Source organism: Orycteropus afer, unplaced genomic scaffold, assembly GCF_000298275.1.
Source record: "Orycteropus afer afer isolate SDZICR_OR568_19922 unplaced genomic scaffold, OryAfe1.0 scaffold00041, whole genome shotgun sequence".
Classification (NCBI taxonomy): Eukaryota; Metazoa; Chordata; class Mammalia; order Tubulidentata; family Orycteropodidae; genus Orycteropus; species Orycteropus afer.
In genome coordinates this window covers 2553719-2580516 of record NW_006921628.1, presented here as the reverse complement: position 1 = coordinate 2580516, position 26798 = coordinate 2553719, and the positions used below count along the sequence as shown (strand labels likewise).

Below are 26798 nucleotides of genomic sequence, written 5' to 3'. Positions count from 1 at the left end.
TGCCTCTACCTTTTATACTGGTGTTTGACATGCGGTCTCTACTTAGGATTTAAAATACATTTACATGTGTTCATAGGGATACATGCTTAGTTCTAGAAAGGACAGCAGTAGAAGAACGTTTATGTGTATTGTCTGTGGGTGAATCCTGCTATCTCTAACCTTCTACAAGAGCCTATGTGTAACTCATGTGCTATAGCAAACAAGGCATGAAAAAATATAATGCTTGAGTCTCAACAAGTACAAGGGAGAAGAATCAAACTTTAGAGCAGGGTGAGGGTAGTCAAGGCGTAACTCCAGAAAAGGGTTGCAGACATCACTTAGAACTCAGGCTTAGAACTCAAGAGTCCTTGGGTAGGGCAGAAACCCTGAGTTCCTGAGTGAGTGAAAGACTCTATAGGTTAGGAAGACAACACTAATTATCTTCAGCATTTGGGCTTGTTAAAGAGTTAACCAGAATTTTATAGCACAACAGAAATTGTTTTGGTGTCTAGATATTCTGATTTACATAACCTGACAGCTCAGGCTCACCCCAAGGGGCTAATGTTTCCCATCTGCTGACTTGTGCAGCACAGTTTGGGTTTTCCTGGAAGCCCTTGCAGTGAACCCATATGGCTGAAATAGCCAGAGCTGCCCAGCCAAACCTGTCTTCCCTGGCCATCAACTCAATGCCTCTGAATTCTGGTCAAAACCCTACCCCTGGAGGCCAGACAGGCTGCAGGCTGGCTGGGCTGGCTGCAATGGAGGCTAATTAACCACAGAGTGTTAGCCCAGCCTTCCAGAGTGGTGCAGGTGACGGGGATGATGGGAGAGCCTGCTTTTATCCACTTTAAGGAAAGAGAAGGTCCTGTCATCCATTTTAGCTAGGATAGCCCAGGTTGTCTGGTGACACTCTGGACCTTTACTGTCCCAGGTGATAGCCACAGGCCATATGTGACTATTGAGCACTTGAAATGTGGCTGGTGCATCCAAGATGTTCTGAAAGCATAAAATACATACCAGATGTCAGATTAGTGTAGAAAAAGTATAAAACATCACATCGATAATTTTTCTACTGATCATATGTTGTGATGATATTTTGAATATATTGGGCTAAATAAAATATATTCTTAAATGTAATTTTAAACGTGCCCACTAAGAAAGTTTCAATTACATAGGTGACTCACATTTGTGGCTCTTATTATAATCCTACTGGACAGCGCCAGTCTGGACTGATCCTGACTACGGTTGTCCAACAATTACCCTGTTATTCATCCACATGGCTGCAAAGCCTAGACCTCTCAGTCACTCCCACCCTCTGGCCACTCTGCCTCACAGTTCTTGAAAGACGAACTTAGCACATCTAGACTGCTCTGGGTTAAGGTTTCCATTACTGGCACTTTCTAGCTGCAGGACCTTACAGAAGTCACCCTATTGCTCAGTGCCTTGGCTTCCCATCTGTAATCTATTTCCTTCCTCATAGGGAACCCCAGATCCCCATCTCCGTACTCACATTATGTCCACAATCCAAGTCCAAGGCTGTCTTTGAGATATGTCCTCCTAGCCTCCCCTGCATATATACATGCTATGCACACTACACATACACCTACATCCTAGGCTGGCTGCTAAACTAGTTAATGATTAAAAGCTTTAACACACATAAAACACTTAGAACAGTGTCTAGGACATAAAAAGAAATCACAAATGTTAGAAACACATACTAAGACCAACAAATGAAAAAGAAACGAAATGTTGCATCTTTCCTAGCATACACAGTTGCTCCTATACATATCTTATGCACTTTATCAGATTTTGAGTTCTTTAAGGCAAGAACACCTCTATAACTATTCCAACCATCTTGCTCAAGCCTCGAATGTGGTGGACATGCAGTAAACACTGAAGGAATGACATGTAAATTTCTCTCCATCATTGCCAACTCCTATCTGCTCTGCCACACCAGGCTGCCCATGCGACTAGCAGATATTTACTGGAATAGAAACTACACAGCTTCCTTCCCTATCTTCTGGTCTAAAAGACACAGAGTAAACAGCTATTGGCAGAGGTTCTTGTGGAACCCTGTCACCCCATGGTTGCTGGAAGGGAACATTCTTTGTGTTCTCCTGGTGGTCTAAGCAGGTCCAAATTCCAGGCCTCCTCAGGGAAGGAAATCAGCATGGGCATCCTTTCATCCTATACAGGAGAAGCAGATGAACCACTAAAATCACCACAAAAATACTTGTCAGGCTAAAGGTGGCACCTTCTGGTCCCACCTCTGCCAGTCCCCCACTGGACAAAAATGAAAGAAGAGATATATTTGGGGCTCTACGTTTTAAGAAAAAAATCCTTCAAGCTTACAAAGAAACAGAAGGGAAAAAAAAAAAAAGAAGAAGAAAGGAAAAGAATTTAAATCTAGATGGTAACTGTGCCCTGAAATATCTGTAGCCTGAATTTCAAAGAGTGGTAAAGAATATGAAAAGAAATTCTAAGTTACTCAAAGTCCCGGCACTCTAGTTCTGAAAACTCAACCATTGAAAACCCTATGGAGCACACTTCTATTCTGGGCTTACTATGAGTACAGATTGACTTGGCGATACCTGGTTTGAATTATTCAAAAAGCAATCCTTAAAGCCTAACTTTGATCCCTCTTGCTGGGCTGTGTCCCATTCACCACCCAGAGAACAGATACCGGCCCCCACCATGAAACAGCCCTCTGGCCCACTTGTGGATGGCCACATTAGCCCAACCCAGTACTGACGCACACCTGGCACCAGATAAATGTTTGTTGATTCAACATCGGTTAATCTACCAGGAAGTCAAAAGTTGGTGGCAAGGATGGAGTGGTTGAGAAACACTTGGAGAAGGGCTAAGGAAAGCCCAGTTATCAACAGGAAAGTATTACTTTAGCAGTTGTGCCAATTACACCAAAGCGAGTTTGCTGAGTAAGGCTCTTACGTCTGAGCTGTTTTTGGAGACACTTCATGATTCACACCCAAATCATACAAGATTAAAGAAAATACTGGATAAAATCAAGCCAAACATTAAGTTTGGGGAAAAGATTTTATTGGACAAATTAGAAAAATATTGGTATTGTGCTTCAGAGAAACCCACTTCTTTCCTCTGGCGGCAGAGGCAGGAGCGACCTCAGTGGCAGAGAGAGAAGGATATGAGTTATTTTAAGTGAGCCTGCTCCATCCTCCACTGGCTGGCCACAACCCGACACTCACACCCACTGTGCTAATCTGAGATTTGGCCCAAAGGCAGGAGAATGTCCATTTATAATAAGGATTCAATGCTATGGCTGGCTTGGGAGAGGGCGAGTTGGGCCTGAATGAGGATTCCCTGCCTGGGCTAGTGAGGGAGCTGCTTGCAGCAGCTGTTCCTGGCTGTGCTGGAGAAGGGAGTCTGGCCAGGTGGATTTATGCCTGGTATAGACACAGGGTTTGCAGAAAAAGTTCACGAGTTATGTCCTCTGGAAGAATCCAAAGTAAGCAAAAATGGCAACAGTCGCTGGCGAGGACCCTTTCATGCACTCATCTACTGAGCTCCTACTATGTGCTGAGTGGACTGATGGTAAGGGAGAAGGGAGGACAAAGCAGAAACAGCAGGTGAACAAGTAACTTGTGCACCTGAGAGCCAGAAGTATCCCATCCTGTGGAGGCTGACTCTTAACTATCATTCTTCAGTGTATGGCAGCCTCTAGTATTATTGTTATTGCTACTCTGTGTTGTTCTTTAAATAACTTTGGCCTCCTCACATGGCAGGGCACACACAGAACCTCTTAGTACAGTTGCTGTCTACCTGTCTTCTAGACCAGAATTGGTTAAGATTCCTAGAGAATCAGAAAGAAAACTGAGGATGTGTGTGTATGTATGTATGTGTATCACAGAGAGGAACAGATACACACGATACACACACGTGCAATGCACACACATACACATGCACACACAGGCTTGACTGACGTCACACAGACCAAGGTGAAGGCAGACTGTGATTGAGGCAGACTGGATGACACCAGAGACTCTATATGTATGTTAGTGCCGGTGTGTACACGATCCTCTGTTTAATGTAACTGTCTGAACCAAGTGGATTACCAAAAAGTGTTCTTTAGGTTCTCTCTAAGCATCCAGCAACCCTCATGTCCTCCTAACCTTCAGAGAAGCTCAGCACATGTCAAGAGAGTCAAGAGAACACAAACAAGATGCTGGCATCACCACTGCCACCCCATAGGTGCCTGGGGGCCTGCTTTGTTGCACCAATCTCTTTTATGCATCATCTCATTTACTCCAACAACCCACCTATGATATAAATACTATGATTATGGCAGGACTACAAGAGGAAAATGATGCTTAGAGAGATTGCACGATTTGTCTACGGTCACAGAGCTGAGATGTGGCAAGATGAGGAGTCAAAGGCACCCTGTGTGATGATGCCAAAGCTTAGCTCCTTCTACTGCACCTTTGCCTTTGCCAGGGATAAAATAGGAAAACTCAAGACAGAGTCAACACACATTTATTGAGCAAGTCAGATGGGGCAGTTTATGAAATCCTCAATGGTTGGCATCACCCCAAACCTTATCTGGCAGTCTCAAGGTCAAAGACAGGTGAACAAAAGAAATGGCTCACTGGCCTGGCCATTTCTTACATTCTTATCATGGATCAACTGCAAAATGGTTCATCTGGTTTGGGTTCTCACAGGTGACATGTGGAGCATTTGCTCACTCCACCCTGTTCATGGGAACCTCACTGTGGTAGTTAAGTTTGTGTGTCAACTTGGCTGGGCCTGGTTGAGTGGCTGGGCAGCTGGTGGTAGTTATTCCACATGATGAGACTGGCAATCAACTCCATGGTGGGACTTACCACAAGCAGCTGAGTAGCTGCTTTGGTTATGTGGTCTGCTCTCCCCGCAAAGCAGCAGCTTTGGAAATGGTCTCTAGCTTAGGACACACTTGAACCCTTCATGTGGCTGAGTCATTGTTAAGCAGTCTTCCATGTTCTCACAATCCTGGGACTTTCAATGGAGTTGAATCAATGGCCTGCCATGTGGTTTGGTAACATTGAGACCGTGCCATTTTATTTGTCAACCGTGGGTTTGTCAGCCTCAGCAGCCAGCAGCTGCCTGAGTGAAGAAATGCCTCTAGCTTCAGTGGGCCGGAAGCAAGAGGCAGAGCTGAAGCTCAAGGTCAAGGGACTTTCACCCAGCCCCTAGAGCCTGGCACTTTGAACTCGGACTTCTAGCCTCCCGAACTATAAGAGAATAAACTCCTGCTTATTCAAGCCATCCCATTTTTGGTATATATTCTTCTCAGAGTGGCACTAGGTAACCAAAACACTCATTATGACTACCACTTTTAGTGAAACCATTTAGCACAGTGTTTTAATAGTGAGAAGGATAAAAATGACTTGTATCTCTGAGTCTGTGAACTGTCTGGAGATGTCTGCTTTCCTAAAGACCTTTCAGCCACCTCTCGGTGGGCACAGCTCTGGAAAGTGCTTCAGATGGATTATTCGCAAACACACCATTTGCTGTCTGACTAGGAGATACAAAAGAATAGAAAGAGAAAGTGAAGAGACTGTGCAGATGGGAGCTGGCCATTTCTGTTGCTGCAGAGAGGGAAGATACTTTGGTGACTTCTGACATCTAGTTCCATTTCATTTCTTCTTTAAAATCTGATAGGCAGTTAATTCATTCACTTGCAGAAGATCCAGGTTTGATGTTTCATCTATTCTGTTCCATTTGAATTTGGAAAAGGCAGTACTAGAAGCCCACACTCAGCTACACCAAACACATAATTCCTACCATCTCCAACAGATGAGCAATGTGCTAGGTATGTCACTGTCAGTGGCTTTTTCAATCAGACTTTTCAATAATTTCAACTGAGCTATGTTTAGAATTAGCTAGTCAGTTAACCCAGTCTTTTTCTTATAAAAAAAAAACTGTTGAAATAAAATGATTACGGTAAGTCCCTTCTTAAAGCATGCATATGGGATCCACATGAGGTGGCCATGACTCTGTTAATACCAGGGTGATTAGAGCAAAGTTGGATGATGATGGAGCTCTCACATGAACTGTTTCTAAACAATGATGCAAGCGAGAAGCAAACTGGTCCCCACAGTGCCTTGCCAATAAACATTTGCATACCAGGCACTGCTGCTATTTTCTAATTTTGATGAAAGGCAAAAAGGTATGTGGGGTAGATGGGTGGATGTGTTTGTGTGTGTGAATATATGTGTGTGTGCAGACTGCTACAGAAAATCACTCATGCTCTCCTTAACTTCGTAAAGCAGTGTTAACAATATTATTCTTTATACTTGATATCTTCTTTAAAACAAAACACACACAAATTCAAGGAGATGTCTGTATTTCAGTTAGTCCATGCACAGCAGATATATGGCACAGTTACTGCCAACACCCCTCCTGAGTCCACCATGGACACTGTGGATAACTGAGTGCCCTCTACCTGATGAGCATGATGCTTTCTCAGAATCCTCCTCTATACAATGTTCCGGGCAGCCTCTCCTGGGGATGGCGGTTGACAATGATAGTATAGGCTGTGCCGGATTTGGCCTAACCCCATTCACTTCACAGAGTGAAAACCATGCTGAGAGAAAGAAAGTTTATTACATACCAGGTCACCATACAATGTTACTGCGTATCACTTATGTCAGAAATAGAGAAAATTTCAATTGTTTCTGTGTAACACAAAATATGTTGAACAGCTCCTACCCATAGCACTATTCTTAAGCAATGTCACTTGGGGGCAAATCCCCCTTTGTAATGACCTTCTGGGATCCTGGGTTTAATTTGTTGCATAAAATGTGACTTTAAAAACATGAGACTTGGGTTGGAGCATGAGAATCCATTTGTTACAATGGGTTTCAAATGATCTTGAGTTAACACATATCATATACAGGCATATCTCACTTTAATGAGCTTCGTATTTTTCACAAATGGAAGTTTTGGGGCAACCCTGCATCAAGCAAATCTATGGGTGCCATTTTTCCAACAGCATGTGCTTACTTCATGTCTCTGAGTCACATTTTGGTAATTCTCAATATTTCAACCTTTTTCATAGTGCTATTACACACTTAATAGACTACAGTATAGTAACTTTCATATGCACTGGAAAACGAAAAATTTGTGTGACTTGCTTTATTGTGATATTTGCTTTATTGCAGTGGTTTGGAACAGAACCTACAATATCTCCAACTATGCCAGTGTATTGGCATATGTAAAATAAATAAGTAAATATCAATATATATATATATATATATAGATACATATGGATTAATATGTAAAAGCACAATAGTAAATATCTTACACTGTATACGTGTTATTTAGAGTCAACTTTTTAAGACAATACTATGAACTGAGCCTTTAAAGTAAAAATTGCAGATTAAGTGTAGAACTGAAGATCTTTCAAAATCGTAAAAGAAGCAGCACAGAAATAAGGAAGAATTTCTCTTACCAGTGGCCTGAGTTCTGGATGTGTCAGAATATATCCATTATTTGTGATTGCAAAGGCATAACCGTGAATCCCTAACTGTAAAAGGAAGAGAGAAAGAAACCTTCATTAGCTTGCTCCCTGGTGAATTCACAAAGCATAAAGCAGGCCGACATTTAGTAATTTACAGCTTAAACTTGGCATTCATAACCCTTATCAGCACAGTATTTCATTAAAATGAATGCAAGGCACTGATCCTTGACATTTGGTGGAAATGAAGACCTGTCACAGGATAAGCTTAGCAAATAGCACAATTTAAAATGTCACATCCCTGCGTTGGCATCCAAGGCTCTTATTTTGATTTATTTAAAACAAAAACAATTACCTTTATTCTTTTTTTCTTAAACAAAGTGGCTAATGTTTCTGGCAAGACCCTATGTCCAAATGGACAGAGTTTTGTCAACGTGAATGTCTTCTCTCTACCTGATACAAGGGAAAAAGGGGCCTCATGCTGATTCACATGGAGTCTTCCTGCAACTCCATGCCTGCTGGGGCCATCGAAAACGTGCACTCTCCTGGGCTGTCATTTTCCATAATTCCTCAAGGATGAAAGTGTCCCCACCAGCCCATATAGGAGCCTGCCAAGCCCTTTTATATCCTTTTGTCTTTAAATCATGTGGCAGCCAAGCTTTTCCATACACACTTCCATCCACACAAAGCCTGGGTAATTTTCTATGCAGAGTCTCCCTTAATTTATGTTTTCTGACTAAATGGGACTATGGGAAATAGTTTGAGAGCAATGAAATGTTTTATTAGCTTTAAAAAGTATGTAATCAAATTTAACACTGCACTTATTTAAATAATAATCCCTGCTTTTTGACAATATTTCTATTACACAGTTGACTGCACCCATTGGCTACAATAAATTTACCTACAAATCATTCATGTATTAAAATGGCCTCTGGCATAAAACCCTTACTGATTTCTCTCTGAAGACAGAAAATGTAACCCATTTTTGCTGGAGCAGTGAAAAGAGAAGAAGGAAAAATAAAAGTCCTTTATTTTTTTTCTCCCAACAAGTTATTTCATAGTTGTGAGGTCTCACTGCACTGTCTGTTGTTTTTCTTTAAAATTCTCTGCTGCTTACATACTTGAATATGATGCTATTAAATGATCCAGACAATAGTTTACAAACCAGGAATGACCCTGTCTGCTCGTTAGCTTAATGTCAAGGTGATGTGAAATTACCTTCAGAGAATTAAACACTGGCAATTAAAAATTTTCCCTTGTATCACATAAAGCAAATATGCACGTTGTAGTCAAGGGCAACAGACATTTTCTCCTGGAGTTACCTGCCACAGTTAGTCTTAATAAGACTTTGACTCTAATGATAAAAGTATATTTCATTATGCTGTGAAAGATAAACCAGAGACTTCTTATCCTTTGAGATGTAGATGGTCTCTTTCATCTTGTCTCTTGGAAAAATGTCAGCCACAGTCAACACTGCATTAATTACAATTATTACATCCCAATTTAATACTCTCCATAAGGTTTACACTGGCCATTTTTTTTCAGAAGTAGCTAGCCAGTCCTTCTTCCCAGTTTATCATGTTATCAAGAGTGAACAGTTCCTGAAGAAAGACATCATACTTGGCAAAGTAAAGTTTCAATGAAAAAGAGGAAGACCCTCAATGAGGTGGATTGACACAGTGGCTGCATAAATGGGCTCAAACACAGCAACAATTGTGAGGACGGCACAGAACCCAGCACTGTTTTGTTCTATTGTATATAGTAGGGTTGCTATGAGTCTGGAGTGACCCAAGGGCACCTAACAGCAGCAATTTAATACAAGAAGCTCTGTTGGCATAGTGGTTAAACCATTTGGCTGCTAATCAAAAGGTAGGGAGTTCAAATTCACCATCTACTCTGCGAAAGAAAGATGGGGCAGTTTGCTTGTATAAAGATTTATAGCCTTAGAAACCGTATGGGGCAATTCTACTCTGTCTACTCTGATGGCAGTGGGTCTGGTTTTGGTTTTGAAGGGGTCAAAAGGACTTTGAAAGCTTGACTTTTTCCATTAAAGGCAAAGTGATATTTGATTGTAAATTCAAACTAAAAATCAGACCAAACAAATGATATTTCACTATCATTTGTAATTTATTCAAGATCTATCCTGAAGTACAAGGTTGTGAAGATAGGATAACAGTCCATGTGCTTACAAGAAAGATCAGTTAATACAACTATTATTCAAATTTATGCATCAACCACTAATGCCAAATATGAAGAAATTTACCAACATCTCTAGTCTAAAATTGATCAGACATGCAATCAAGAAGCATTGATAATTACTGGTGATTGGAAACAAAGAAGAAGCAGTGATGGTGGGAAAATATGGCCTTGGTGATGGGAACAATAGGAGAGATAGTGTGACAGAATTTTGCAAGAACAACTACTTATTCATTCCAAATATCGTTTTTCAACAACATAAATGGCTGCCATACATGTGGACCTTGCCAGATGGATTATACAGGAATCAAACTGACCACATATGTGGAAAGAGGCAATGGAGAAGCTCAATGTCATCAGTCAAAACAAGCCAGGGACTGACTGTGGAATAGGTCATCAATTAATTGCTCAAATGCAAGTTCAAGTTGAAACTGAAGAATATGAAACAAGTCCACAAGAGCCAAAGTAAGACCTTGAGTATATCCCACCTGAAATTAGAAACTGTCTCAAGAACAGGTTTAACACATTGAACACTAATGCCCAAACATCGTATGAGTTGTGGGATGACATCAAAGATATCACACATGGACTAAACAAAAGGTCATTAAAAAGACAGGAAAGAGAGAAAATACCAAAATGGATGTCAGAAGAGACTCTAAAACGTGCTCTTGAACATAGAGTAGAAAAAGCAAATGGAAGAAATTACAAAATAAAAGAACCGGACAAAACATTTCAAAGGGTGGCTTGAGAAGACAAAATAAAGTATTATAATGAAATGTGCAAAGACTTGGAATTAGAAAACCAAAAGGTATTTCTCAAGTTGAAAGAACTGAAGAGAAAATCCAAGCCTGAAGTTGCAATATTGAAGGACTCTATGGGCAGAAAATTCAGTGACATAGGAAGCATCCAAAGAAGATGGAAGGAACGCAGAGTCACTGCACCAAAAAGGACTGGTTGATGTTCAACCATTGCAGGAAGTAGCGTATGATCAAGAATCAATGGTATTGATGGAAGAAATCCAAGCTGCATTGAAGGTACTGGTGAAAAACAAGACTCCAGAAATTGATGGAATACCAATTAAGACGTTTCAACAGATGCAATGCTGGAAGTACTTAATCCTCTATGCTAACAAGGTACCTGGCCAACTGACTGGAAGGAGATCCATATATATGCATATTCCAAAGAAAGGTGATCCAATGGAGTGTGGAAATTACTGAACCATATTATTACTATCACCCAAACCCAAACACATGTAAGTAAAATTTAGCTAAAGATAATTCAAAAATCATAGAAACTGTACATCAAAAGGAAACTACTAGAAATTCAAGTTGGATTCAGAAGAGGATGTGGGATGAGGAATATTATTGATGATATCAGATGGACCTTGACTGAAAGCAGAGAAAATCAGAAAAATGTTTATTTGTATTTACTGATTATTCAAAGACTGTGCATATCATAAGAAATCACGAATAACATTATGAAGAATGGGAATTCCAGAACACTTAATTTTGCTCATGCAGAACCTACACGTGGACCAAGAGGCAGTCATTTGAACAGAACAAGGAGACACTGCATGGTTTAAAATCAGGAAAGCATACATAGGGTTGTATTTTTTCACTGTACTTAGCCTTGGAAACCCTATGGTGCAATTCTACCCTGTCTCATAGGGTCACTATACGATGGAATTGACCTGATGGCAGTGGGTCTGGTTTTGGTTTTGAAGGGGTCAAAAGTACTCTGAAAGCTTGACTTTTTCCATTAAAGGCAAAGTGATATTTGATTGTAAATTCAAACTGTATGCTGAGCAAATAATCTGAGAAGCTGGGCTATATGAAGAAGAATGCAGCATCAGGATGGGAGGAAGAGTAATAATGAACAATGTGTGATATGCAGGTGACACAATCTTACTTTCCAAAATTGAAGATTTGAAGCACTTACTGAGGAAGATCAGCAATTGCATCTTTCCATGTGGATTACACCTCACATAAAGAAAACAAAAATCCTCACAACTGGACCAATAAACTACATGATGACAGATGGAAGTTATCAAAGATTTCATTTTACTTGTATCCACAATCAACACCCATGGAAGAAGCAGTCAAGAAATCAAATGGCATTGCTTTGGGCAGATATGCTGCAAAAGACCTCTTTAAAGCATTAAAAACAAAGATATCACTTTGAGGACTAAGGTGCCCCTGATTTAAGCCACGGTATTTTCAATAACCTCATATGTAATGTGAAAGTTGGACAATGAATAAGTAAGACTAAAGAAGAATTGATGCCTTTGGATTATGGTGTTGGCAAAGAATACTGAATTCTAGACTGCCAAAAGAAAGAACAAATCTGTCTTGGAAGAGGAACAGCCAGAATGTTCCTTACAAGCAAAGATGGTGAGACTTTGTCTCACGCATTTTGGACATATTATCAGGAGGACCATTCCCTGGAGAAGGTTATCATGCTTAGTAAATTAGAGGGTCAGTGAAAAAGATGGATTGACACAGTGGCTGCAAAAATGGGCTCAAATTTAGCAATGATTGTGAGGACGGCACAGGACCAGCAGTGTTTCATTCTGTTATACATGGGGTTGCTATGAGTCAGAACCCAACAACAACAACAACATGTTCAATACTATCATTATGTACATTACTTCTATTCTTGTATTGCTAATACTCAAAAGAAGATAGGATTCCTATCTTGTGTATGCTATAGAAGAAAAGAACAAGCCCTGTTTTCTTTTATAGCAATGATCAAATTTATAATTACTATTTGTAAGTTTCATTATAATCAATCAAAGGATCAGTCAAGGCATTTCAATATTTAATGCTTATTTCTTCATAGAATATAGGTTCCATGAAATCATAACTCATATCATGTTGTTGTTGTTGTTATGTGCCTTTGAGTCGGACCTGACTCATAGCGACCCCTCCTTGGGTTTCCAAGGCAGTATGACTACGGAAGTAGATTGCCCCATCTTCCTTCTGAGGAGTGGCTGGTGGGTTTGAGCCGCCAGCCTTCTGGTTAGCAGTCAAGTGCCTTAGTCACTACAATACCAGAGCTCCTAGAGATTAAAAAAAAAAAAAAAAAAAAAAAATGGAGAGGTGGTTGAGAGGTGGTAGAGAGGAGGAGAAAGAGCAAAAGGAGGAAGCAGGAAAAAGATAAAACAGATAAAATTTACAACTGAAGCTACAAAACTGAGGGGAACATTCTGCTTCTTCCCCTGTAATGTTGACGCTGAGCTCACCTTCCTACCCCGTGTCCTCCAGTAATTATCTAGCTGCCATCTGTGCTTCCATATTGCTCACTCATAACCCAGCCTACTGGACTCTGCCTCTGGGCAAGATGCCATCAAAATTCTGTTTTCTACAGTTCCTAATGGCCTCCTAATTGCCAAACCTGATGGGACATTGTCTCCTCATCTTCCTGGCTCTATCAACCAAGTTCTTCCTCCACTTTGGGGCTCTTTATTCTTTTAGTTTCCAGACCCCACACTCATAGCTTTCCTTGTCTTTTAGGCTGTCTCTAGTGATGTGTTAACCTCTTCTGAAGGTTCTTTGTAGGAACCAGAGGAGGGAGGACTTAGAGTAACATATGTCCATTACCATCTTCACCCTCCAAAACCAAAAACACCAAACTCACTGCCATCGAGTCAATTCCGACTCATAGCGACCCCCATTGGGTTTCCAAGGCTGTACATTTTTATGCAAGTAGATTGCCTCATTTTCCTTCTACGGAGGGGCGAGTGAGTTCGAACCACTGACCTTATGGTTAGCAGCCAAATGCTTTATCCACTATGCCATCAGAGCTTCTAGTGTATGAAAATGCTACAGTTATTTTCTTGCCTCCCTCAGTGTCCTTGCCTCTCTTCTGTCCCAATACATTTCAGCAACCACTCATACTTTGTTGATCTCCAGTTTTGGCTCCAACCCTGGCCTCCCCTCTCAATGGAAGATCCAAATATCTAGCAGTGTACAAGTCATCTCTACCTGGACATCTCTCAGGCCCCTCAAATGTACCCAGCCAAAAAGGGGGATCTTACCCTTAAGCCTGATGTTCCTCCTCTTTTCCTTCTCAGCAGGTAGCATCACCCACCTAGACTCCCAAACTAAATGCTTGACCATCAACCTTATACTCCTTTCTCTCTTTCATCCTCAACCTCTCAATCTAAGTAATCACTAAGTCCTGCTAAATCTTCTTCCAGAAATTACTGAGATTCAAGTGTGCTTCCCTACCCTACCATAACTGTCCCAATTCAAAATATTTCCATAATGGTCCTATCTGCCTTTCCTGCTTCAAAGCTTGGCCACAACCAAATCATGTTCTATGCCCATAAAAGTCAAAGGTAACTCTAACCATGTTGCTCCCCTGCTTAAATTTTACCAAGAGCCCCTTTAACATGTAATATAGAGTCCATGGACCTACCCATCAAGCCTTCCTGGATGCTGGCCCCTACCTAAGTCCCTGGCCCTGTCTCCTTCCACTTACTGCATCCCAGAGCACACAGCAGTGCCATAACTCCCCTGAAGTTTTCTCTTCCATCCAGATCTTTATTCACAGAGGGCCAACTGTCTAGGGCACCCTCCCTCACTTCTCCCCATTGCTAATTCTTACCCTCATTGTTGGCTCAGACTTATAATCATCTTTCAAAAGTCTCTCCTGATTCTCCTTTTTGCTCCCTGCCTTCTGTGTCATGTGCTTCTAGAAACTCTGAGCATAATTGCATTACTAACCTCATCCTAGTGCATGAAAATGCTACACCTATTTTCCTGCCTCCCTCCTTGTGAGCTAGTTGGTTCCCTCTCTGCCTTCTGCCTTGTTCTAGACTTACAGCAGTACTTCTCCATTAGGATTAGCTATTTGTAGGATGAAGCCCTCTCACCCATCTCTGACTCCTGTAGCCCCCACTATGATGGCTGGCACATGGCAGGAGATCAGCTAAAGTCTGTGTGTATGTAAGACGTTTATAATTTTACCCAAATAGTATCAGTCCATCTTTAATATGTGAACTAAAGTAAATATTTAAAATGCTCCCAAAAAGAGAAATTGATTTAGAGTAGCAGTTGTAGAGTCAGTCCTTCTCAACCCTCGTACCTGGAAAAGTCTTCTTAACATTGCAAACAGTCTGCTTAAATTCCTTTCCAGGAGAACATTCTGAGAAAATAACATCAGAATGTTTCTTTTGGTTGTTGGTGGCATACAGATACAAGCTAACATGGATGTTGGAAGGGAGACTCTGAGCACACCTCAAATACAGTCTGTAGATGAGTCATTCAGAGTCAAAAGTGTATAAGAGAACAAGGTCCAACATTCGTTTCTGGCCACAAATCAATATACTGATGAAATTCCTAACTCTTGTTTCACCTGAAATAGAACCAGTCTTCCTGTCCATTCTAATGTGCAGTCCCGCGGAGTAATAGAGAACAGATCAGACACAGGTCCTTCCAACACTAGGGGCTTGCCAAAGGGGCCTTCATCCTGAAGCAGCTCTCCTGGAGACCAAGAACCTGAGAAGTCCAACAGCCTGGGGAAGGAGCTGCTTGCCTTCCAAGTAGAGAGACTTTGGGCTAATGAAGTGAACCCAATTATAAAATGGCTCATTATGGTAACAGAAGCTGTGGTGTCTGGAAATTATTGCTGGGGTGTCTGGAATTCTTAATAAAAATTACAAGAAGTCTGATCACTTGTGAGAAAACCTGTGAAGCTAAGGGAAAAGAACGAATTCTATCTTCTGGGAAATCCCCAAGAGCCAAAAGCTGACTCATCTTTACAAGGTGTTAATCTGGGAGAGAAAGGTGTGATCTGCACTCTGCTCCTTGGAGCTCTCCTCTCCTGGCCCAGGGAGGCTTGTTCAGCCCTGGCTGTCCCTGGCTGATGTGCACACCTTTTCCCAATGCTCTGTGTGGGAACTAGAGGGGGACGACTTAGAAGAAGGTATGTCATACCTGCACTTCTGTGTCATACCTGTACCTCCAGTCCCCAGGCTGACCTTTGGGAAGCATAAAACAGAGCTGTCTGTGATTCGACCACTGCAGGTTGATGTTCTATAGCTGATCTCCCTGTATTCTTCTGGTACATTATGTTTTATTCATCTTTTACTGGCTGAGTGACATGCAGAAAATTATTTCAAGTATTCTCAACCAAAACTAGGGCCAAGAATGGTATCCACATCATGGGAGCCTAATAATGATTCAATGGGAATAATGTATGTAAAGCATTTTGTGCCACCCTAAGCATGTAATAAGATGTTGTTGTTGTTGTTATCTGCCATGAAGTAGGCCCCAGACCCATGGAGACCCCTCACACAACAGAACACGCTGTCAGTTGTGCACCATCTCTGTAATTGGTTGCAGATTGGATGGTTGTGATCCTTAGAGTTTTCAATGGCTGATTTTCGCAAGTAGATCACCAGACCTTTTTTTCCTACTTCATCTTAGTCTATATGCTCTGCTGAAACCTGTTCAGCATAATAGCAACATGCACGCCTCCACTGACAGGTGGGTGGTAGCTGCACATGAGGTGCACTGACTCACAATGGAACCCAGATCCTATATATGGCAGGTAAGAATTCTGTCACTGAACTGCCACTGCCCCCATCAATAACCCCTGACTGTTGTTATTGGTAACTATTTATATTATTACTGTCATTGTATTTATTGTTCTTAATGGCACCAGGGTCATAGAGGTTCAAACCATGCTCTCCTTCTTGCAAACTGTAAGACTGGGCAAGATACTTAAGGCTGCTGTGTCTCAGTTTGTTTGAATGTACAATAGGATTAATAATAGTGTTTACCTATTACAGAGTGACATGATGCCATAAAGACCTTAGTAGACTGCCTGGCAGAAGAAATTAACCCACAGCGGAATCATTACCAATTCCATATTAATGGACTTAATGGGTATGTCACATAATACCTTGTGCTTGGATTTATATATATTGCCATGTGAAATAGGGGGCTGAAGTGTTGTTCAGAGATATTCTCTAAGTTTACTGCCTTCTGCCATCCATCTAGAAATGTAAAGATGGCAGGCCCTTCCTTATGCAGTGACACAGTATGTCTGGACACCTAAATCTGGGGATTTCAACAAAAGTACAGTTCATTGTCTTGAAGGGTCACAAAGTCCTCCCCTATACCCACCCCTAATTTCAGCCTCTAGAAACCTACACAGTTTCCAGAACTTGATTATATAGGTTTGGATGAAGCACGTGTCCATTCTTGCCTCTGAAAACTTCACTCCAATGATAGAAGCTTTGGTGGGTTAAGCTGGTGATCAGGGCCCCCAACGTGGCTGTAGGATTTGAGACGGTCCTCAGATTGGAGTGAGTTAAGACTGGTTTAGAAGACCATCAAAGGTTTTTAACTGCATAGATATGTATAGATTTCAGAAGACCCACACAAACTCAGTAAGCCTATAAAGACCTGCACACATCAGCCCAGTTCCTGTTCTACAAACATATATATTTGTTGTTGTTTTTGTTATGTGCCGTCGAGTCGGCCCCGACTCATAGCATATATATATATATCCATCCCAGAATGAGAATGAGAGTTGAAGGGCCTCTTTACTTCTGCTTCAATCACTATGGAAAGCATATTGAATTGAATAGTGCCCTGTCCCCCAAATTCATGTCCATCCAGAACCTATGAATGTGACCATATTTGGAAATAGGGTCTTTGTAGATGTAATCAAGTTAACATGAGATCATACTGGATTAGGGTGGGCCCCTACGTCCAGTGACTGCTGTCCTTATAAAAAACAAAAACCAAACCCACTGCCATTGAATTGATTCAGACTCATAGTGACCCTATAAGACAGATTAGAACTGCCCATAGGGTTTCCAAGGATATAATTCTTTATCAAAGCAGACTGCCCCATCCATCTCCCATGGAGTGGCTGGTGAGTTTGAACTACTCACCTTTTGCTTATCAGCTGAATGCTTTAACCACTGAGCCACCAGAGCTCCGTATAAGAAGAGTGGAATTTAGACATAAAAACACTGGAGATAGACACAGGGAAGAAAGCTATGAGAACACAGAGGCAGAAATTAGAATGGTGCTTCCACAAGCCAAGGGACACAAAGGATTCCTGGCAACTACCAGAAGTTGGGAGAGATCAGATTCTCCCTCAGAGGCTTGAGAAAGAACCAACTGCTGACACCTTGATTTCTGACTTCTGGTCTCCTGAATTGTCAGAGAATAAATTTCTGCTGTTTTAAGCCACCCAGTTTGTGGTAACTTATTATGGCAGCTCTAGGGAACTAATGCAATAGGTTATGAAATAACCTAAGACATGTGTCCCTTGACTATCAAGTGATACATTACCTTGTATTTGGGGATGGTTTTCAGAAGTTCTTTCACTGGGACATCTGTGCCAACCACACCAAGAAGAATGCCTTTCGATCTCTGTTGTAAATGAACATTGAATAAAAATAACAATAAATTAACTTGATCGAAGAACTAGAACCTTATGGCAAGCCACATGCCATAGGTAATGGTCTAGTACCTTCCCCATCCTCATAAAGATTGAGGTTTAACCCAGATCTCCAAGAGGGACCATGTTCCATAACTCAGTCCCCACCCAAAATATTACCACACAAGGATATTACCACCTCAGGCCAAGAATTAACTACTATAACCCCCAACATACATTCATACCAAGATACCCTAATAATGTCCCTTTCTCTCTCTTTAAAATTTAAATTTGACATAGAGAAGCACAAAAATTTTTAGGAGTTTAGGACTGTAATCATTAATCCATTTCTCTTATGAAACTTTTTACAGGAAAATCTTAGTATGTCAACTACTTTCTCAATTTACACTGCCATCTGGTGCCCAGGAAAGAAAGACTAAATAGCCAGAGAGAGATCCAACAACCCTGAAATTCTCAGCAGTGAATTGGAACCAAGGACTAAGGTGAAGAAACAGGCCTCTGGAGTCCCAGTTTCCAAGGGAGATAATCAGCATGATGAGCTGATACTTTGTGGTGTTAGAAGGGTCTTTGGGAAAAAGATACAAATTGATAAAGTCCATTGTTTCCTTTCAGGCTTGTAAAGGGTTGAATAAACCAAAAAACCAAATCCACTGCCACAGAGTCGCATCCAACTGGGTTTCCAAGGCAGTATCACTACGGAAGTAGATTGCCCAACATTTCTTCCAAGGAGTGGCTTGTGGGTTTGAACTGCCAGACTTCTGGTTAGCAGTCCAGAGCTTCAAGGGTTGAATAGTGCCCTCCAAAATTCATGTTCACCTGGAACTGCCGAATATAACCATATTTGGAAAAAGGTCTTTGAAGATGTAATTAGCTAAAGATATCAAGATGAAACCATCCTGAATTTAGAACAGGCCCTTAATCCAGTGACTGGTGTCTTTACAAGGGGACACAAAGAGACACACACAGTGAAGAAAGCTATATGAAGATGGATGCAGAAGTTGTAGTGAGTCTGGGGCCACCAGAACCTGGAAGAGATAAGGAAGGATTCTCCCTCAGACCCTTTAGAGGGAGGATAGCTCTGCTGAAACCTTGGCTTTGGACCTCTTGCCTCCAGAACTACAAGAACATAGATTTCTGTTCTTATAAGCCACGCAGTTTGTGGTACTTTGTTATGGCAGCTCCAGGACACAAACACAAGGCTGGTCACTACAAGTCAGGGAGAAGTCTTCCCACCATGGATTCACTCTGGGGTTTGTCTCCCTGTGGTCATTTAAAACTTAAATTCTGGATAAATGTTGAAGGTTCATCCTGCATCCTCAAAATGATGCCTGCTCAAATTACTCTCATCTCTATTTACCTTTAGGAGCCCTGGTGGTGCAATGGTTAAGCACTTGGCTACTAACTGAAAGGTCAGCAATTCAAACCCACCAGCTTCTCTGTAGAAGCTCTGGTAGTGTTGTGGCTAAGGCACTTGACTGCTTATCAGAAGGATGACGGTTCAAACCCACCAGCCACTCCTCAGAAGGAAGGTTGGGCAATCTACTTCCGTAGTGATACTGCCTTGGAAACCCAAGGAGAGGTCACCATGAGTTGGGTCTGACTCGATGGCATATAACAACAACAGCTGCTCTGTGGGAGAAAAGAACTAGTGATCTGCTCCCACAAAGATTTCAGCCTTGGAAACTTTATGGAGCAGTTCTAGTCATCCTGCAGGGTCACTATGAATCTGAATCAACTCAACGGCACATAATAACGTATTTCATTTAGTGAGTATATCAGTAGAAAGAAACAATAAAGGGAAAATGACAAACTCTCTCTCCTTAAACAAAAGGTGGGGGGCACCAGAGTTTGAATCAGAAGGGATCTGAGAAAACAAACCTTGCAGCATCAAGGAGGGAGCATGGCCACTATACTCACGGTTTCATTCTGTTTACTAAACACAGGCATGGCCACAGTAGTCATTAGGACGAGGCCCTGATCGTCAGCAAGCTGGTGAAGAGAGAAAAGCTGGTTACCAAGAGCAGCCTGCATACTGCTGGTGCAGAGTCCATCCCCTCTTGAACAACACATAGTTTTCAGAGCAAGGGCTGTGGAAATGGGTAAGTGTCCGCTCAAGCCTTTAGCACAGGAGGGTGCTTGATATCCCTCTATCCTGATTCACAGAGAAGACCCCAGTCTGTGGCTAGGAAAACAAATTCAGTTGCCATCAGTCACTCCAGCTGCTCCGTCCACTGCTTCAAACTATTTTAGCTGAATAGGGTCTGCTTGATCTTAGTGATTCATTTTATTTTATTACCACCGATTGATTTTATGGTTTTACTTCCCAGATATTTATATTCTTTCTAAGCAATATTCATGTTTATTCTTGATCTGAAAATTGAGAAGTTAGTATGAACGGAAGGGGTCTTCAGAGCTGCCCCTAATGGAAAGAATAGAAACTGGAAGCATTTATTTTTCCCCAAGATAGCAAAGTCAAGGCCCTTTTGGAGGTCAACAAATCTCTGAGCACCAGTCCCAGATGGAAACCAATACAAACCACCAACAACAACAAAAGGCAAATAAAAAACAATTTCATCACATGACCTCTAAAGTAATTGCTAAGAAGTCCAGCATCTCTCCTGGAAGAACCACTCTTGTTACATGGCATATGAGACACTGTATACCCCCTTTGAATTATATAAAGCTATATTAAGACTCATCATCACATTTGCTTTTCTCACAGTGTTGGGGACAGGGCTGGGAAGTCCTACTCTGTGCTAATAAAAAATGGAGAAACAGAGTTCCCTCAAGGACTTGGAATTCATGGTAATCACATGATTACTGGTGTCACTCTTTGCCATAAGATTAATAACTAAATAATATTAACTATCTGACAATGTTGACATTTCTTGTTGCCAAGAACCAAGTCAAAAAGTATATAACAGTTTATGGAAACATGATTCCAATATCTTGCCAAAAACCCTTAAAGTCTACTATGGCATCACTGGGGCATGCAAGGCCATTTTCAAAGGCAGAACCAAACCATCGTAAACATCTCTCTCAGAATTAAAAGTTTTCCCATATTCTGATTCCTTGATTAATCCTTAATGCTATAAAGAAAATTAATTTTAACTGATCCATAACCCTAGGCAACTTCTATTTTGCAACTCAAAATCTAAATTTCAAGCAATGCCAACATGTATCATGAATGAAATCAAAATATAACATACCACTGACAATAATGAGAAATGAGGCTTTTTTTTCTGCAACCAGTATATAATCAGTTATAAATTGCTCGCAATTGTCCTGGAACAAACAAGATCATGGGATACTAAGTTCCAAATATTTAGTCAGAAGATATTGTCAGCTTCACTCAGGGGCTAAGTCCAAATGTAACTGATGTACCATTACTCCAAATAAAAAAAAGTCCCATAACAGAGGAAAACTTGTGAAAGCCAGGACCTGGATAAGGTAGAAATCTGTCAGAGAAGGAAAATTCAAATATTTTCTCCTAACAAATGATAGAAAAATGGTAAGACTGCACCCTTTCAGAGGTGGAAAACTTGCAAGATCCAGAAAAACAAGGCAGGCTTGTCAAGTTATAGCTCCCAGAGATTCCACTGTATTGTACTTTTCCTAAAACCACTCATTTTTAACCAGGCCCAGGTACACAAAAGAAATGCAGTGAGCTCAGTCCAGCCCCCATTTACACATGCTGCTATGACCTCAAATACTTCTGTGTATGTGTGTGGGAGTTCTGGCCCAAATTTGGACTGGGTTGGCCAGAACCCTAACCTTGAGGCTTCCCAATGTCTACCAGCATATCAGTATGGCCTTGAGGCAGGAGCCCAGAAATATCACTTGCATAACATTAAGATGCTCTTCTGTACTCTGCACTGACCAACTCCATCATTCCTGCTTTCCACAGGTCTGGGCTCTGTGTATACAAAGCATTTCAGGAGGAGGACCATCAGTCTGAAAGTTCATCTGAACTGTAAGCACTTTATAATCAAGAGGAATTCTGTATGCCTGCCATAGGAAATAGCAGCCCGTGGCAAAAGTTTTATTTCCAGACCACCAAGCAGAAGTTCTGTAGCCAATCACAGCCAGGAACCGTTGATCGCTACACACTAGGGGGTCCCTGTTTTTCTGTGGCCCCCTAACCTGTAGCGGCTGTTGAGGCAGGAGCTGCTAGCTATGATTCACATGCGTGCCTTCCAAGAAAAACGCAGACACAGAGTCAACACTCATTTTCCAAAGGGTTGGGATGGGAGAGGGAAGTCACACCATGGTCCATCTGGGCAAAATCCCATTAACTTAAGTCCAAATGGGAATCCTAAAATCAAATGCCATTCAGTTATACCCGCCTAGGCTTTGAACAGACCTCTGAATGGCTGAGTTGTGGTGCTCTGCTGTATAATAATTGTATATTATTCCATATCCTTCATTTCCTATGCTACATAATGGGGACTGTTGTAGTATCAAAGGAAATGATGAATAATAATACCAAACATCTGGTTTTTAAAACACAAACTTGCTTAACAGATTGACTGGTTCCTGTCAGCTCCCCAAGTTAATCATGCATGTGGGCCCATGTGAATATACATTTGACTCATGTGCAAGTACACACAGCTATGCCAGTCCTTGACACTCAACGCTTGATTAGTTCCCCACTCATGGCACTAGTCTGCTATCTGCACAGCCCAAGGACGTGGCTCCAGGTAGGACAACAATACCATATTTAGGGAATATGAATTTTGCCATAAGTCTAGGTGTTTATTCTCTTATTCACTGATTCCCTCAATGAGCTGTCCCTGAGTGTCAGCTATGTGCCAAGTTCCATATGTACTGGGAAGACAATCAGGAATAAGACATGAGTCTCACCCACAAGGAACTCAAGTCCATTTGGGAAGACACAAAATCTAATATGGCAGAGGGAGAAGAGACACGTAGGGCCAGCACATGGGCTCTTACTAATGGAGCAGAGAGGCAACCTTTTTCAGGGCTAACCTGAACTAACAGAAACTTTCAGTATTTATTGTTATCTGTCACCATTTGTTTGCTAGTTTCAGAAAGTTCCTGGAAGTCAGTCAGTTCCACAACATCAAGTACAAGCTCCCCATTATAAAGTTTCATTTCAGTTGCCTTATATTTAAAAATATTATGTAACAATGCAGTGGTAGCCTTTTTTTTTTTTTTTTTAATAAGCTAGCACTTTTCCTTCTTCTGGAAATAGCACCCCCTTTCTTAAGGGAATTACTCTTCATCTCACCTTCTACCAGGAGGTTCTCTTTACAACTAGGTTAACCTCTCCACTGTGAGAGTGTGGCTGGGCATCCCACCCAGGCTGAGTCAAACAGAGCACTTCATCCCACCCCACAAGACCACACTGATTGGTCCATTAATTAGGCACATGGCTCAGAAGAGGCTACCTGGGATATCTTTTCTTTTTTCTTTCTTCTTTTTTAAATCTCTCTGGAACTGATGGGAAAGATTATCTTACTTGACAACCATGTCCCGTCACCCCAGTGAAGTGATTGAGGAAATAAAGCCAATCCACCGAGAGAGAGAGAGATGGTATGAATCACGTATACATGTCTGTGTAAATGCACCCATACACACAAGTGCACACAGTAGAGTAGTGAGGGTACCAGTTTGTGGATATCTTCAATACCATCAACCATATTTTGCTTTTTTCTGTCCCATGATTTGTTTACTTGAGTCTTAAGTTTTCCCTTTTTGCCCCGGAGCATGAACTGGATTTCTGAATCTTATTAAGAACAGAGTTCTGACTCACACAGGTGACAATTTTGGTAAATGCCCCAGGTAATTCCAGATACTCACTGAGATAGTCATAAGGCCATGTACAATCCACATAGAGAATGAACTTACGAGTGCCAGAAAAGCCCAAAGGAAAGAGTCACAGCATTTCGTCTCAGGAGAGAGGAAATTTAGGTACCCCCAAACTACTCATATATTGAATGGCAATGACAACTCTTTCCGATGGTATAAGAAATAGTATCAGTAGGGTTTTGTGTCAAACCTTCATAATGAGTAGAAGTTTGAGTGCTTTGAAAAAAAGAACCTAAGTGAAAAGTCACAGAACCACAGTTTGGGGCTGCCCTAAGACAGACATGTAAGAACTGACACAGGGAGAGAGACTGTAAGGGAGATAGGTTGCACACATGTGTTGGTGCCTCAGCAGACCCCTTTGCATTGGGATCAGCCATTGTTATAGTGCTGCCTGGGTAGCCTCCACTTCTAAAGGAAATCTGTCTTGTTTGCCTCCTTCCCATTTCCTTTCAAAGAAAGCTTGCAGGGCTGGCAGCAGGACCCTCTGCTTCTGCTGCATCGATTGACTCCTGCAGTATGTGCCAAGCCCTAGAGAATGAACATGAACTGGATGTCTGGCCCCAAGAAGGCATTCGAGTGAGTTAAGGTCACCATACTTGGCAGCCCATTTGAGAATCAACTAGTGGTTTTCAGCAGAGCCTCCTGCCAGATCTGTTCAGGCCTGGAGGCTTAGACTCAAAAGGAAGATTGTGTGCAAACAGGGAACTCAGCTCAGGAAGAAGACTGGCTCTAAGCCAAAAACAAAGGCCAAGTCACTAACTCTACTCAAATATCATGTCTTCTATACTTTGCTCTTCTCAGGTTTGTATGTTTTTCTTTTCTTTAAATTACAGTTGATCAACAATATTGACTTCACTAATACAGTACACCATATAAATATGTAATACATAAAATACATAAATATTTTATGTAACATCTGTGTATATAGTGTGTGAGTACATGGTTATGTTTGTGCTCTCTCCTTTTCAACACTTGCGATGAACACCAACTTGCACTTCATGAGAAGACACTGCCACCATCTTGTGGCAGGCAGGATGAATTGCAGGCACAAGGCCCTGGGAGAGAAAAAGCTCTTTCAAGAGTATGAACTCTTCTATTTAAAATGTATTTAAATGGTAGATAATGTGACTTGTTTATCTATCTAGTTGAAAAAAAAGAGAGGCTATATCAACTATCAGATCTTCCAATAACCTTTGTTTTGACAGGAAAAGGCTAAGAGGTGAAAATATACAGATAAACACACATATCCTTAAATATCAGATGAACTAATTAGAAATGAGAACCATTGATTGTTTAAGATGGGCAGGATTTGACAATGTGCTGGGAGTTCTTTCAAACCCACTTTCTCAAACGCAGTTGATGAGAAGGGAAGCCGAGCTCTCGGAGCATCCTCTCCTCTCTTCTCCCTTTGAGGTCCCCAGGGGCCATTCTCTGGGTAGCACATGGTGAGGGGCAACAGGGACAGAGTGGGAAGAGAACAGCAGCATTCATGTCCTTCCAGTTTTCACGCTCCGTGGTGAGGGAGTGTAAGATGAGAGAAAGACATCAGGTTAACTGTGTGCAAATTAGTTGGTAAGAACACCAGGGTGAACAGTGAGGACACAAAGATCTGCAAAAGGGACATAAGAAGACTTTGTGGCTGTGTGGAGACTCCCCACATCCCTGATTCCTGGACCTTTCCCCCCTGCTCCTTGACTAAAACAGTCCTCTGTATACCTAGCCCTTTCATTGCCCACTTACTTCCCCCCAACCCCCCCCATCCACATCCACACATCCCAACCCCTTCCATCACCATAACTGGACAGAAGTATCAGGAAAAGAATCTACCAGGAACCATACTTGATGCTGTATAAGTATGTACAGAAGGACATTTTATCTGGAAACACATGCCCTGGTGGAGACAGGTACACTCTGTGGAGGGAGAACACAGGCAAGAACTCACTGAAACAAGGCAACTAAATCTTAATGGTGAATCTTATGTCTAAAATGCAAGCATAATATCAACAGTGTCTATATGACTAATAATAACATTATCAAAAGCTGTGAATTTTACTTCCATATTCTTTAGATTTCCACTGTTGTTACTGAGAATTGTAAGACACACTGGCTGTTTCAATAGCGGCCAGTCTTGAGTGAGAGGTTTTACATACATGCACATTTAAAAATTCATTTACTCACTAATCAAAGAAGACATTTTGAAATGAGAAGGGAAAGAAAGACTAGCTTGTTTCTGTGATACAACCAAAAGACTCCTAAGTCACCATTGGTATTATATTTGGGTCTCTTTCTTTCCTTAACGCTAAAAGTAATTCTCCTAGAAGTTTTTTCCCAAGATTTTCGTCTGACCACAGAACCTACATGTAATCTGTTAAAATATAAAGGGCTAAATCTTCACATATAACATGGATAAATCTCAAGTAATAATTAGAAAATGAAGTGCAAGTTACAGAAGGATACACATAATATGAAGCCATTGCTGCAAAATTTCAATATACAAAACAAAGCTGTATATTGTTTATAGGTCCACATACCTATTGAAAATCTATCCTACACAGATAGATAGCATGCAAACTTTAGCCGTCAAATTCCCACAGAAAACAAACAACAGCACATTCAAAGTGGGTGATTGGAGAGGTCTTTAAGAAAGGAGCTATTTACAAAGGTGCCGGCAGGATGCAGGGTACCCCCCAAAAGATAGAATAGTACCTGGGTGCTAGTCACATCGGGGACCTGTTAGGATTCCTACACACAAGCAGGGAGGGGAAGGAGCAGCTGCTGGAACCCAAGACAGAGAAGGTTTGTGTCTAGAGGTATTTGAAGGGAGTTGTGACCCCCCCACCCCCACTAAAGGATACAGTCAGCTCATGACAACCCCACTACTATTTACAACGTTTGTTAA

At 41.4% G+C, this 26798-nt stretch overlaps 1 protein-coding gene across 1 annotated transcript in view; it reads right to left on the bottom strand.

Annotated features, from left to right (window-relative positions):
• The window catches only part of CACNA2D3 (calcium voltage-gated channel auxiliary subunit alpha2delta 3), a 1513414-nt gene that overhangs the window by 307437 nt on the left and 1179179 nt on the right, over positions 1-26798 (bottom strand). The window contains exons 15-17 of the mRNA XM_007937248.2: positions 19985-20056; positions 17959-18039; positions 7442-7516 (exon numbers count right to left, since the gene is read on the bottom strand). Of these exons, the coding sequence (XP_007935439.1) occupies positions 7442-7516; positions 17959-18039; positions 19985-20056 (228 nt within the window). The remainder of the gene's footprint in view (positions 1-7441; positions 7517-17958; positions 18040-19984; positions 20057-26798) is intronic.